The sequence below is a fragment of the Typopeltis vanoorti genome, chromosome 24 (assembly GCF_054136105.1).
Source record: "Typopeltis vanoorti isolate ZY-2024b chromosome 24, IOZ_Tvanoo_1.0, whole genome shotgun sequence".
NCBI classification, from domain to species: domain Eukaryota; kingdom Metazoa; phylum Arthropoda; class Arachnida; order Uropygi; family Thelyphonidae; genus Typopeltis; species Typopeltis vanoorti.
The window spans coordinates 43,633,153-43,649,819 of record NC_143572.1 but is presented as its reverse complement, the minus strand read 5'-3'; the positions used below and the strand labels follow the sequence as shown (position 1 = coordinate 43,649,819).

General features: G+C 32.6%; 1 protein-coding gene across 1 annotated transcript in view; it reads right to left on the bottom strand.

Moving 5' to 3' along the window:
- Window positions 1-4,098: 4,098 nt before the first annotated feature.
- The window catches only part of LOC150093137 (serine-enriched protein), a 104,680-nt gene continuing 92,111 nt past the window's right edge, over window positions 4,099-16,667 (bottom strand). Inside the window, exons 8-9 of the mRNA XM_090413956.1 lie at window positions 16,179-16,357; window positions 4,099-4,282 (exon numbers count right to left, since the gene is read on the bottom strand). Of these exons, the coding sequence (XP_090270082.1) occupies window positions 4,099-4,282; window positions 16,179-16,357 (363 nt within the window). The remainder of the gene's footprint in view (window positions 4,283-16,178; window positions 16,358-16,667) is intronic.

Here is a 16,667-nt window from a genome sequence, read left to right as displayed (position 1 = left end):
TTGTTGCAGATTTTTTAACTTCAAAAATTAAATTAATGTGTGTATGTTAATTTAATCTAAGAAAAAAAAACTGTCTTTATTATTAATTCAAAGTATTGGTGAATATGTATATTTTTAAAAATATAATGGAAATAGCAAATATTAACAATTGAACAATATCAGTGTAGAAAAAAATGAGATAATGTAAAAAAAGAATGATTTGGAAAGAGAGGATTTTTAACAAAATAAGTTTTACTTGTAATTTCTCCATAATTCTTTCCTTTTTTCCCACATCATCACAAATTATCATTCTATTAGTATTTCTCATTATGCTACTATTATTATTTCTATAGAATTTTTATTGTAATATTCTTAAAACATGGAGCTCCTTACTAGTCAAGGTATTCTTAAAAATTCATATTGCAAAAATTGTTTTAATCACCTTTTTATCTGATTTCAAATAGTATATTTGGAATAAAAAAGTGATAAAAGCGTTTTTGTTGTCATTTCTTTACCTGAAAAAAAAAAAAGATTATGGAGAGAAAGAGAGACTGCTGGTTTGTTGAGGCCAGAAGATATCTATTCTTATGATGTGTTTTATATTCCTAATTTAGCATACCATCTTATTTGCAAGAACTTAGTTTCTATGCACACAGTGGCATGCAGATGGAATGTTCAAAAACTGGGAAGACAAGACATTCCAAAGAGAGGATGTATGACCACAGCAAAGAGGCAATGTCCATGATTTTTTTTCAGCCAAATAAAAAATGAAAAAAAAAAAGTCTTTTAAAGGACTGGAGCTCCATTTCACACTTCAGCTAATCTGAAAAAGGATGAAATCTGCATAGGTACCAAGATGATGTTATTCAAATCACTTTTGCAATGTGTACTCTTACATCAACAGATGTTCTGGTATATCATGAGGCATGTTGGAATAAAGGATCTAATTTTAACATGGACTTTTAAAAAGTGAAATGTTTAAAGAGGTATGCAGAAAAAACATTCACTATTTTTTAAATCAAACTTTGGGTCAATTTCTACCAACAAAATATTGACATTTCATAATTCTCCCCCCCCACCCTCTAGAGAATAGTCTCTTATAAAAAAAATAATAGTTTGCAATAGAAGCAAGAAATTTTTGATTTACCATTATTAAAAATTTAGTAAATTAGCTTTCCACTCAAACTGGACAAAATCTTGAATAAAATATGACACACACACATATACACAATCTTGTAATTATCAATATGAGTTAGCACAATGTGGAATAAGTTATTATTACCCAATAATACTCCTATATAAGCTTCAATTTTAGCTATAAGCATGTGAATTACTTCAGTTACTGAATCATATGATTTATACACATATCACTATGACTGCACCATTGTCAACTAAGTAAGTTAGTAGAAATACAGAAATTTACCACTGCTGTTTCCTCAGCAAATTACTATTTCTACAGAAGACATATTAGAGTTATGTAACTGCTGGATTAGATTTCGTCTCCTACTTATCCAAAGTTAAACATTTGTAGTGTGTTTTATAAACCTCTTGAAACATGACACTCTACTAAGTAGCACTGCAAGAAGATTCAAAGTTCATGTAACTCAATAAACATACATAAAAACATAAATTAACAAAATAACAATACACACAAAAAAAATATATCTATGTCACATTATACATCTCATATTTCAGGTTTTTCATTGTCAATTTTTATCAGAACAGCTTGGATTTAAAATTAATTACTAAAGGAAACTGTACAAATAATAATGAAATAATATCTGCAAGGTATTTTTCACATCAAAATGTGCAAGTTGTTCATTAGACTAAAGGTCTTGTTATAACTTTCTTGTTTTTTTTGAATTTTGATAAAAAGGGAGATGAAAATCATAAATATAAAAAAAACTGGACAAGTAAAATCAATTTAAAAAAAGGATACAAAATATGCAGACCCATTAGAGTAATAGGAATGATTTTTCATTTAACACAGTAAACAAATGACACACTTGTCATGTACCTGGCTCACTAATGATTTGTTTTGACATAGTTTCTTGAAGCTCATTTCCTCTTGCTATGTTAAATTGCTTGAAATAGTCACTGAAGACCATTACAAAATTACTATCGTTTGATTCTTGTTGCATTTCTTGAAGAAATGAAACATAATTAGGCATGATATAATGAAATATTAACAGATAACTTATGCAAAATGATTTATTTCATATAAAATTTTTGTTTAAGTATCAAGACTATCCTTAGTATAACTTAAAATTGGAATAAAGGCACATGCAAACATGAAGATTAAACAATGTGAATGTAAAATATATGTTATGCAGTCTTTTTCTAAAGAACCCTGTGTTTAGAGGAGATAGCATGTTTTGCAAGTCCATTTTGTTCCGACTCATGGAATTTAATGTGGTTTTGATGTTTCTCCTGACAGACAGCTACAGATTTACCATTCTGGCTAAAGTAATAAATCACAGTGCAAAAAAAATTTGATAAAAAGAGAAGGCCAATGGCAGAGACTTGTGCTTTAAAGAGCCCAGAAGGGAAGCAATCTTGTGGACAGAATGGAAGGCTACATCTTTAACATACGGAATAATAACATGATTGATATCCACCAAGACAGAAACAGAGAAGATCTATAATTGTTAACAGTTTTGTTGATGATAGGCTCAAATCGTTAGACAGAAAAGTATATTATTGTATTTCTTGTTTCAATGAGGTCTCAGTAAAGCAAATGAAGTGAGCTTGTCAGATGAGTTCTGATTGTATGAATTTATTGACAAGGATGATGATAAGACAGAGTATGAATATTGTCCAATGTTATTTTTCTTTTAAAAAACAGAAACTGACATCTCTCATCTGGCTGAAAAAAAAATGAGATCTAGACAAGAAATGCAATGGGTTGCTGTATCCTAGGATAAACAGCATTTATCTTGGTAAGAAAGTTTTGAAATTTAGATACAGAACCCTGCCTAAGTGCAAAAATATGATCTACTTATTGCACTGAAGACTTTAGATGGATGTTTTAGAGAAGACAGTGTTCAAATTATCTCAGGCAGCAAAACAGTGGACTATCAATTTCTATGTATTGGTAATATTTGTTCTGATAAGTGAAGTAATTCGCATGGATTACAAAAACCGAAAAGCCAAACAATATCAGGAAAGTCTTGTCGGATGTAATTCCAAAGTTTTGTTTAAAGGAAGATTAGTGAAGAGAGAAACAATATCAAGTCTTATGAATATTTTATGAATTTTTGGAGACTGTATCATCTAGGGTGGTAATCATAGTAGGCTTTAAGCTCCTTTTCAGTCCTTTTTCAGTACAACTGACTAGAGGTTGGATGGTAGTCATGGAGCAATAACTCAAGTTTTCTGAGTATTCCTTGTTTTAAATACTGTTTCCTTCCCCATGTAATAATTCCAGGAACAATATGTAATAATGTAATAATTCCAGGAACAATATGTAATAATGTAATAATTCCAGGAATAATATGTTAGGAGATGGAGGTTTATATCTGCAGAGTATTTTTGTGGTTTCAAACCAAAATCTATTAACCATGTCTGAAAGAAATTATGTAAATCTTGATATATGAAAAAAAAAACATGACTGATATAGTTTTAGGCATAATACCAAACTAAGGGGCATCAGATATAATACATTGTTCTTCTTGAGTGCAAGGTCAGCCAGAAATATTAACAAATAGCTTATCCATGTTCCCAATAATTTGAAATGAAAAGATGCTTTTATTAGCCTTTGTTACTATAATATGTAGGTTGTTGTTATACTCCTTAAGGTTTGGATTCAACTATTGTAACACTGTTTGATTGGTGTGTATGTAGGGGGGGGGGGAATGGTGCATAAAGTAATATCTTTCTGATGAAAAATATACCATGAACATTATTTCATCATGAACAATCACAGAAATCTGAAACAATTATACAAGTAATTAATTCTTAGCAGAAGCCATTCGTATCTCTTAATCCAAATATGAGTAAGGAAAATATGTAAAAAAAAAAAAAAAATTATTTCCAATTCTGATATTATTGAATTAGATCACAAATGGCATCTCTGACTTACAAAAATTCTTTTCTTTTTTTGGTTTTTAATTTAATATTTTACTTCCCTAGAGTAGTAAACACTTCATAATCTAAAACAGTGAAGTTGTAATCTCCCATCAGTAATGTGCATGAAGCATTTTCTCCATCATAGGAATGAGGTAGATTAGAATAGCTTTCAAGGTTAGCATTACAATTATGAGCAATACAAAGATCTGCTCCAGCTCCAAAAATGGGCCCATAACTGAAATAATATAAAAAGATTATATTTTTATTGCGTTTTTTTTCACTAACATAATAAAGCACAAGAAATAAAGGAAATTGTAACAAAAATAATATCTGCTTTAACCAAAAATTAATACACAATCTAGTATTAAAGATCATGAACATCATTTTTAAATCTTTTTAATATCTATTCAAAATATTAAAGAGCTCATTTACATTAAACTTGATTGGTTAGCCCTATGACCAGTCTCATGTCTGTTGAATAAGTGTGTTCAAAGACCATCTGTCTATTTTACCAGAGGAGAACCCAGCTACCTAAGACTGGTTAATTCACAATAATTGAAAATGGCCTAATAAAGTTTCTCCAGTTGCATTTATATTTGATAAATCATGCTTCAAAATCTGGCATTGTGACAGATGAGTCTGGATTTGGCAGATGCTAAGAGAATGCTACTTGCCCAAATACAGTGTACTAAATGTGTAGTTTGGTGGAGGAAGCATCATGGTCTGGGCCTGGTTTTCATGGTTGGGGCCAGATCACTCCCCTGCTCCTTAGTTCCAGTGACAGGGAATCTTAATGCTGCAGCCTATAATGACATTCTAGACAATTCTGTGCTTCCAACCATATGGCAACAGTTTGATAGCCCTTTTCCTGTATCAGCACGATGATGTCCCTGTCCACAAAACAAGGTCTGTGGAAGTATGGTTTGATGAAGAGGGTGTTGAAGAACTTGAATGGCCTGCACAGACTTGCTTGATCTCAACCCCATCACACACCTGTGGGATGACTTAGAATGCTGATTGTGAGCCAGGAGACGAATTGTCCAACATCAGTGACCAACCTCGCCAATGCTCTTCTGGAAAAATAGAAGATAATTACCGTAGCAGCATACTAAAATCTAGTGGAAAGCCTTCTCAGAAAACCAAAGAGTGTTATAGAAACACAAAGGTCCACTAACTCCATATTAATGCCTTTCATATTATAATGAAAGTTGCGATGAGCAGCTGTCTGGATATCTTTGATCAGATGGTGTATTTCATCATCTGTAATTAAGACTGCAATACTGTAAGATCCTCCACTTTTCTGAATAGGATCCTAGAATAGATCTCACTCCTTTTACTCAATCGTAGTGATGATTGTGTAATCATGATGTCCACCAATAATAGAACTCTAGTTATACTTTGGAACCTATCACCTGGTAATGCAATAGAAGTTATTTTTTTTTTAATGTGAATCCCACCACAAAAGGTTCTAAACCTATCATGTATTAGTACTGCAGGTGGGTTAAGGATTAGATAATCCAGACAACCTCGCTAGAGACCAAACATGGAACTTTCTCAAGCCTTTTCAGTCCTTCAGGAAGCAGCATGGTGGTCTCACATTGAACATTGATTGTCTACTACCTACAGCCAGCCAGTCAGGCCGAGTGGTTAGCACATTCGCTCTCCAGCCAAAAGACTGCAGATTCAAATCCTGCCAAGGAAACAGAGACAATAACCAACTAGGCCAGCAATTACTGCTATTGCTACCAAGCTGGCTAAGTGGATAGTATACTTACTCTCCAACCAACACGCTATAAATTAAAATCCTAAGTATTGATGTTTATGAACATCCTTATGTAGTAGACCTGAAGTGGCTTGAAAAGTGTCTAATCCTTAGTCCTAATTTTTAGTGGACCCTGTGGCATAGTAATTAAATAATAAAGTAACACGTAAAAACCACAGTGATATCTCATCATCATCATCATCAAATTCCTGCCATGTACCCACAAGGGGTGAACATGATATGATAGTACTACATGAAAAAATTATATCATTACTGACTTCCTATCTACAATTTTCTTCCAAATCAGTCTGTTACTTGTCAAGACTCCAACATTATCAGATCTTATATTTCTATCGTCTAAGGCACTTTGTACTGTATCAATCCACCTATATCTTGGTCTTCCTCTGGGTCATTTTGCTGCCAACCTGGCAGAGAACACTTCTTTTGCTAATCTTTCCTCACCCATTCTGTTTAGGTGACCATACCACCTGAGATTAGCTCTGCTAACGCATTCCTGGATGCTGACAATGTCAAGTTCTTTCCTAATATCCTCGTTTTTAATATGATATTGCCATTGATGCCATCTGTTCATGCCTATAATCTTTCTCAGGACTCTCATATCTGCGGTCTCTAATCTTTGGTCAAGTGTTTTACTTCTGACCCAGCTCTCAGATCCATAAGTTAAAAGTGGTTTGAACACTGTCTTGTATACAATTAAATAATAAAGTAACACGTAAAAACCACAGTGATATCTTTAATTAGTAAAAGGACAGATATTTTGTACTAAAATTAATAGTACATCTTCAGTGTCTGTAACAGTAATAGGAATGGAATACAGGTAAAACATTCGGTGGATCACCTATTAAAATACAATTGTTACCGCGTGCTAGGAAATAATAGAAATAACAAATTTAATGTATTAAGATAAATGGTTTTTTACATAAGATAAAAGTCTCCCAGATCTTTGAGAGAGAGACATACAGTCATTTCTATTTAAATTCGGTTGGTGTAAGATAGTTTCACAACTTTCTTTAAATAAGCGTTCATATTTGAATCTGCATCTATGGAGGAGAACTGCTTTATCCCGCTGGACAAAGTAGAGTCAATACTGTGCTGCACCAGACCAGACTTCAGAGGTTTGTTATAATCAATACAATATTGATGTTCTTTTATTCTTTTTTCCAAAGAACAGCCAATTTGTCCAAAATAAGAGACATCGCATTCGCAAGGTATTTGGTAAATGCCAGCCAAAGATAGAGAAGACAGTTTATCCTTTGTAGAAAGTAATAAAGAAGAAATTTTGTTGATAGGAATATATGTTGGAATCAGTTGATACTTTTTCAGAATTCTACCTATAGATTCTGAGATTCCTGGAATGCACGAAATAGGAACTCTGCGGACTGTTGAAGAAACTGTAGGTGTTGGAACATAAGAGTCAAGTATCTGTTGGATTTGATTGGAGTTGTAATCATTTGATTCCATTAACTTTTTAATGATGGAAAGTTCTTGTTGTAAGATTATACTTCAAAACATAGTTTTTTGGCATCTTCACTAGGAAGTCCTGACAGATTGCGTTCTATATTATGTAAGAAATCAAGATAAGGAATGTGTGAAGGAATAACAATTTCCAAGGCCCTTTTGCTAAAGCACTGGTTTCAGTGGTGGATAATGGGTGATCGGAAATGTTTACAATCCATTTATTTGTAGACGTACTGTCAGAGGTAAGGTTTTGAAGTTGCGACTTCGTTATTCAAAAGCAAATTACCTCCACGCAATTTATCAAATGCTGAAATTAAACGTCTAACTTCTTTAAGAAAAGATAATACAATATCTATTTCTAAGGCCGATAAAGGAAAAGTTATTGTAATTATGAATAAGACTGATTATGACACAAAAGTATCCAGCCTATCAGAAGACACCACGACCTACCAAGAGATCACACGTAATCCTACTAATTCGCAAATTAAACAGCTAAATAAATTACTTGATGAGGTTATTAGTTGGGATCCTAACTACGTGGATAAAATATGCACCTACTTTGGAAGAACTCCTCGTCTTTATGGACTCCCAAAAATCCATAAAGAAAGCTGTCCTGTACGACCTATCGTAAATTGCATTGGCTCTCCAACTTATCGGATTGCAAAAGTATTATCACGTTCCTTAAGTGCTCTCACTGGTCATTCCAGATCCTATATAAAAAACTCAACAGATTTTCTTGAAAAAATCAAGGATATAAAAATTACAGATTCTGAAATATTAGTCAGTTTTGACATCATTTCTCTGTTCACCAATATCCCATTAACCGACACAGTCAATTCTTTATATGAAGATTACCCTCTAGATATCGCAAGGATATTCGAATATATCATCCACTCAGGTTATTTCAGTTGGAAAAACAAAATCTACAAACAAATTGAAGGTACTACCATGGGTAGCCCTCTGTTTCCACCTCTGGCAAACTACTATTTGAAACAATTCGAAGATACTATGTTCTCATCCATCCATCCTCAACAATCTCTTTGGTACCGTTACGTCAATGATGTTTTTGCTGTTTGGCTACACACTGAAGATGAACTTTCCACTTTTCTACAACGGATAAATAACCTTCACCCATGCATCCAATTCACTATGGCGAAAGAAAACTCTAGTACTTTACCATTTTTAGACATCCTTCTTACTAGAACGTCTTCTGGTAACTTATCTACAAGTGTCTTTCGAAAACCCACATTTACTGGCAGATACATTCACAAAAGTCTGTTCACCACATCTCAAAAATTTGGCATTCTTAAATCTCTAATTCATAGAGCACATAAAGTTTGCTCTTCTCCAATAATCTTACAACAAGAACTTTCCATCATTAAAAAGTTAATGGAATCAAATGATTACAACTCCAATCAAATCCAACAGATACTTGACTCTTATGTTCCAACACCTACAGTTTCTTCAACAGTCCGCAGAGTTCCTATTCCGTACATTCCAGGAATCTCAGAACCTATAGGTAGAATTCTAAAAAAGTATCAATTAATTCCAACATATATTCCTATCAACAAAATTTCTTCTTTATTACCTTCTACAAAGGATAAACTGTCTTTTCTATCTTTGGCTGGCATTTACCAAATACCTTGCAAATGCGATGTCTCTTATTTTGGACAAACTGGCCGTTCTTCGGAAAAAAGAATAAAAGAACATCAATATTTTATTGATTATAACAAAACTCTGAAGTCTGGTCTGGCGCAGCACAGTATTGACTATCATTTTCTCCATCTCTATCCCAGTGTCCAGTGGGATAAAGCAGTTCTCCTCCATAGATGAAGATTCAAATATGAACGCTTATTCAAAGAAAGTTGTGAAACTATCTTACACTGACCAAATTTAAATAGAAATGACTGTATGTCTCTCTCAAAGATCTGGGAGACTTTTTTTAAAGTGTCAGGCTAGTCTGGATTATGCAGTTTCATCATAGTATAGGTTACAAAGTGTTACACTGAAATGACTTCTTTCCGCTGTATAAATGTATACGTTCTGTGAAGAATACCGTAATGTAAAAGTCAAAACACTGAAGTAGTTATTTTAATATTATTTTTACTTCAAACAAGTAATGTTGTATTAACAAATTTATTACGATGAATAGTGCACACTCTTTAACTACAAAGAAAGGGACTATAGTCAAAAATTTTGTGTGATTTCCTTTTTTGTCCATGAATGGACTCAACTTGGAGAAGTGAAACAATAGAGGTATTTCAGCCCTTTTTCAATCATAAATATTGAACTACAGTTCAAATTATTCAAAAAAAAAAAAAAACTGACTTGATGATCTAAGCTACACTCAATAATTCTGAGGTTTTAAAATTAATTCTTGATTATATTTGTTATTTCAGTAAGAAAAACTATGGTATTTTGAAATTTTTGTGACTATAAATTAATATAGATAACTTAGTAAATATATTACATTATTAAGTACACTCTAATACTAAATTTATTATTTTTTTTAATGTAAGATATTTAAAATAAGTTAATTTAAAATGCCATTTTATAGGAGCTTTGGTATTTACTTTTTTTTAATGTTGTAAACTAGACAGAATTTCAAATTGGCTGCAATTTATGCACCTACAGTGTACATTATCTTAAGAAGCAAAACTATTTCATATAAATTCAATACTCATTCTGATTTAGTAAGCAAAAGAATAAATCTCAAATTTTTAGAATTTCATTAACTGCCTCACATTAAACAAGAGAATTATAAAGGGGTATTTTGTGCCTAATTCTGTTTAAATTGTCCATTACAAACCAAAAAAAATAATTGTGTTGATAATTTTTAATGAGAATCCCAAATTAGAAAATTATTAACAAAATGATTCCGATAAGTGTTATGTATATTTTCTTGCTTAAAATTCATATTATATACTAATCATTCTTATAATACTCAACATACTCAGGATTTAACTGTGAACTCTAAACCCACTCAAACCTGATCTTTGGACTATTAATAGATTGGTGATGAGCAATTTTAACAATAATCATTTTTTTCCCTCTGCATATTTAGAATAACATGTTAAAAAAAAAAAAAGCATAAAACATAAAAATTAAATGTTCACTGTGGATTAAAATTTCCTTCCCATAACACTCTCTCATGTTCTTACCATCGAGCTAACCTTGACTTTTAACTGATATGACCTATTTCCACAACTGCTTACCTTTGGGAGCATTGTATGCATTTTCAATTGTATTTGTATTTCAATTGTCATTGTATACTTTCTCTAGTTTTCTCAATGGTATTTCCTAGGAGGAAATACTAACTGGACATATAGGTAGTTTGAGAAGAAATGCATATCCAAAAAAAATAATTGTGTTGATAATTTTTAATGAGAATCCCAAATTAGAAAATTATTTGGGATTCTCATTAAAAATGTTTATTTATTTATTTATTTATTTATTTAGCATATCCAAGGTAAAAAACTTTCTACATATATATATATAATGATACAATGACTGTGAATTCCATATAGGTAGAGTACTATTCAAGAGTACAGAAGTAAAGAATACTGCAGACAGACTACCAGACAATAGGACTGAAACCTTCCTGAGTGAGCGGTGTATAATCTTACTGCTAACCATTTTTTTTTTTTAGATCATGCTAGAAGTGGAAACTGCCATGGCTACTCTATCTCTATGGCTAAGAGATGTCATCTGTTGTGTAGGTGCACACGTATAAAGTACCATTTCATACTGCATGTCCCATTTGCCATCTCTTCTAACTCTATGAAAAATCATAAGCATAACTCTGCATAAAAATAAAATTATTATTATTATGTGATTCAGGCCTCCATGGAGTCAACAAGACTCATCATGGAGCCTTGTGTACCAGATAAAAATAGGTAATCTCAGGAGGTATGGTCACTTAAACAGAATGGGAGAGGAAAGATTAGCAAAACAAGTGTTCTCTGCAGGTTAGCAAGAAAAAGACCCAGAGGAAGACCAAGATATAGGTGGATTGATACAGTAAAAAGTGCCTAAGAAGACAGAAATATCTGATAATGTTGGAGTCTTGACAAGTAACAGATTGATTTGGAAAAAAAATTGTTGATAGGAAGTTAATGGTGATGTAAGTTTTTCATGTAGTAATATCATATCCTGTACACTCCCTTGAGAGTACGTCAGGAATTTGATGGTGATTATGAGAAAATAAAAATAACAAAAATATCCAATATAAAATAACAAACAAGTATAAAAAAAATCTGTTCCACTCTTTATTAAAATATCCTTGTCCAATTCTGTCATATTCATCCACTTCTCTCCAAACAATGCAAATCACATCTTTAACTTTCTATCTTTAAAGCGTGATTTCCTACAGTCCAACTCAAACACTTAAGTCATCTTTCTTGGTGTGTGTGTGTGTGTGTGTGTGTGTGTGTGTGTGTGTGTGTGTGTGTGTGTGTGTGTGTGTGTGTATATATATATATATATAACCAGAACTCCAACTGACTTCCATTTTCCAGTTCAATATGTGATCTTGAAATGATGTTTTCCTGACAAACGAGAAAGTATGTTGATGATTTGCTCTAAGGAATATCTTAACACAAATTCTCCAATATTTTTATTGGAGAAAACTACAAGCCTTATGAACTCAAGGAACTATACAAGCTTGTCAGAAAAGACATTTACAAACACTGATACTCACGATGGAACTTGAACCAACAACCTGTTGGTTGGAGAGCAGGTATGCTGTTCACTCAACCAACTAGACTAGCAAATATATGTGTATATACAGTATATACACACACATACTGTATTAGGAATATACAAAACAATCTATTTATAGCATCTCTATTTCATAATGATAAAAATAATATACAAAAAATTAGTTACACTGGCTAAGCCAAATTAGATAATTCAAGTTAAAAACTTTCGCCTGGCTATCACTAAACTGTTAGAGTTTAGTGATGGCCATGTGAAGGTTCACATTTTCTGCTATGAAAAAGCATGAAGACTTCAGTGTGCATATCTTCATGGCAATACGCAATCATTTAGTTGTATGTTAGTAAACAAAAGATGAAGCCACAAAGTTTTTTTATGTACCTTTTATTTTGATGCATTTTGTAAAATACATAAGCATTATTAAACTTTTTTTTGTTCTGTGCATGTTATTCCTCAACTCTTGGAAAACAGATTTTTATTGAAATTGATATTTGAAATCTTTGAAAAAATTTCTAAACCTATCTCAATTTTTGTTTCAATCAGATAATTTCTGACCCTGCACATGGACCAAATTTTGTCTTGCTCAGTTCAATTTTGTCTTTGATAGGACCATTTTTATTGTTAAAATGATAGCAATAATTCCGCTAACTGGATGTAATGTAATAAAATTTGGTATGTAAGATCTTCATTAAAATTTGCTGAATAATCTCAAATTTGAATTTAATTAGACTATTTTTATCAGAAAAATCAGATAAAACAATATTATTTGTCTATAATACATATGCCAGAAAAGGCTCTAAATTCAATTTTTTTTTATAATGAATAGTATCAGTATTATTATTATTATTATCATCATCAGACCTTCACAGAATTAAGACTAATCATGGGAGGTCTCATTGTCACACACACACACATAGCTCATCAAACTGTGCCTTAAATGCACTCACCATATCTGCATTCACCACACTGTCAGGAAACATGTTCCCGTCACCCAGAACTCTTCATGCAAAATAACCTATTCCTCATTCCACTCCTCACATCCTCTTTACAGCAACTTCCGTGGACTGTCTATTCTTCTTCCCACATTCTATAAAAAACTTCTTCTGCATTAATCTGGTAATAACTCCTTACTAACTAATACATCTCAATTATATCTTCCCTCTTCTATCCATTAGACCAGTGGTTCTTAACCTATTCAAAGTCACGGAACACTTTTGATTATAAGAAAAATGTGGGGAAAACCAAATGCATTAGGGTCATAAAATTAACAATAAAAATATGCATGGAGTTGCTTTTTATAAAAATGGAACTTATTTTAATGCGATACTTGAACTTATCAGCTTTTGAAAATTTCAGCAATATCAGGTCTAATATATGATATAGCTACCCTCATCTCTTTGTTTATATTAGTAAGTCTTTCACGCTTTTTAGTTTTCATATGGGTTAATATTGAGAAACCGAGCTCACTCAAATATGATGTTGAAAACTGTAATGAAATTTTCAGTGCTCATGTGGAGAGAGCTGGGTATTCCTCAAGAGTTATTTCTCAAAAATCCTCAAGAGTTATTTCAGAGAATTTCGTTTTTTTTAGAGTATGATCCGTTGACAAGATAACTTATTGTTCTTGTAACAAAAATTCACAACTCGATGTATTAATTGTGCCAAATGGATTTCGTATCCATCATAATTGTGTTTATTTAAGGAAGGAAAGTAACTTGAAATCTTTTCTTCCAAATCATCAAGCCCTACAGTCCTATTAACATCAAGTTTACTCAATTCCTTGCATACCTCCTGCTCACTCACCATCCATCCTCCCTATCCTTTCTACTGCATTCAATCTCTGAATGATGTAACATTCATGAGAGTGTAATAACTTTTTGAATTGCTCATTTAATACCTGAACTATATCTTCTGCAGTGGTTGTCATTATATCATTTTTCCAACCAATATAATTCTATTATAATCATTCCTTCTTATACTGGCCACATCTTGAAAGATCTCCCCGGAATTCCCCCCCCCTCAATAATGACACCTGCTCATACTGCAGTTGCTATCCTTACAAAGCAGTTTCCTTTTCTTGCCCGTTCTTTGTACTCCTCATGAAAATGATTGAGAAACCGAGTGCCTTCTTCTTCTTCCAGATTGCATGACTAACCTCTTTTCATTCACTGGACATTACAGCTACTAGATAGTTCTTGAGTAAGGTCAAAGCAGCACTGATCTCCTTTCCATCCAATTCCTCATTCCATTATATAGTTGCAAGCTGTCTCCTGAGATTTCATAATCACCAGCTTTACAGTTCCACATATATCCCTTTCTCACAGAAGTCCTTATATAACTGGCCACTGCTCAGATGATCACTTCATGGTTTATCTCACCAACTAGAGGGAGATTAAACACCCCATTTATATTAATTTCTCTGATGATGTGATTAAATCCAAGATTCTTAATCCTTGCTTGCCCTCTGCTATGTATTACCTAAGGTAACTGTCTCTCAAAAACTCAAGGAATTCATTCTCTATTTAGCTATTTCTTCCACAATCATGGAAGAAATAATGAATGACAGAAGAAATAGTAAATTAATCTCATTGCCAGCAAACCTCATAGTCCACTTCAAAGTTTAATACTACACAATGGAATGCATTGTCTGAGTGCTTTGTGAGTGCAGGTAGTGTAAATAACTTCAAAGCTCATTATGATGGACATGTTGCTAGTTGAGTGGGTCTCCATGATGAGTCTGTTGACTCCATGGAGGTTATATACCAAATAATAATAAATTTTATCAAATACACAATTATCAAATACACAATATTAATATTACAAAAAGTCACTCATTATTTGCAACAGTATCTCCATTTGCAGGCTTTCAAATGGAAGTCCCAATATTTGTAAAGCTAAATTTTCCTAATAAATGAGGGATATTTGATGGAAGGTTTTTCACTTGGCTATGCTACCAATTATATATTTGGTTCAATCTTTTATCCAAGTGTAAGCAAACAAAGTTTGCACCTGAAGTATTTTCAGGACTGAAGCAACTCGTGGTAAAGGTGGAGTAAGTTCTGGTCACTTGCCTTAGTATCTCCCATAATGCAAAGCACATCTCCTTGCAGACATGTATAATGCTATGCATTACGGTAAAGGCCACTACTCAGACCCACTGGCTCCCACTGATGAGACCTCAATAAAGGTCGAAACCAGTCTGGGTAGTGGCCTTTCCCTTAATGCATAGTGTTATACATGTCTGCAAAGAGATGTGTTTGCATTATGGGAGATACTAAGGTAAGTGATTAGAACTCACTCCACCTTTACGAGTTGCTCCAGTACTGAAAATACTTCAGGTGCAAACTTTGTTTGATTACACTTGGATAAAGGATTAAATATATAATTGGTAAATAAGGGATATGCTAGAGAATGTTGATAACCTATCTAGAATATTTTTTTATCTCTAAACTGTCAATGAAAAGATGAATATCGAGTACAATCATTACCATGGGCAAATCAAGAATTGGATGAGTTGAAAAACAGAGATGGAAAACATGATTCTTTTCTAAAGCAAAACAAACATGGTTTTATGCCAATTTGGAATAAGACCATCATCACTCTAATAAGTATGGCAGTGGTGTCACAACAAGTGATGAAAATGATCCATCATTTAGGAGGTAATCTTAATAGATTTCCAAAAAAATTTGTATCACAATAGGATTGAAACCTGCCATCTCTCAGATACAAAGCAAAAACATTAGTCAATTACTGATTACCACTGATTACTTAAATGATAATTTCTTTTAGCAAGAGACATAACTAATTCATTAATACTATATGCATAAATATATTAAAAATACATAAGCCTTTTACTGTTTTCATACAACTAGTTAAATCCTATTCAGAAACCAGAAACAATTGTATCTGGACTACTATTTAGTTTTGCCACCACTTACACACTATTTTATCACAAAAAATCATAGCAAAAATTATTTTCAAAAACTGTGTATCTTATATGTAAACACAAAAAATAAAAAATAAAACTAACTTAACAATACTTCTTACTGAGATAGGTATATGAATACAATAAGATCATAATAATAAAAAATATAAATATCAAGAAAAAAATAAAGAAAGAAACCAAAATTTTTAAAAATGCTTAAAAATCTATAATGTTATAAGATGTACTTACTCAGGATGATGTGCAATAGCAAACATCTTCTTAACAACATCAAATTTTGTAGGAGGTACCTCAGAATTATTAATCAAGGTAAAAAGAAAAGCTTTCTCTGATGGCACATAACGTCCTCTGCCTCTTGTTTTACCCCAAGGTGCATCACTAAAACCTCCACATAACTCACCATGTGCACCCTGAAAGTTTAATAATGACATAATTATCATCGTCATCACTGGACCTCCACAGAGTCAAAAGTTTAATCACAGGAGGTCTCTGATATCTCTCACAATGCACATCATACATTACCTTACATTCATTTACTGTCTGTGCACTCATCACACACACACACACACACACACACACAGACTGACTGGAAATGCATTATAACACAACTTTCAAGACTGCCCCCCCCTTCATCCACGTTATAAGTAATGTATTTTGTATGAATCATGTATAAAATCTGAATCAATACAAATCCAAACAACCTCAAAATATTGTTCTCAC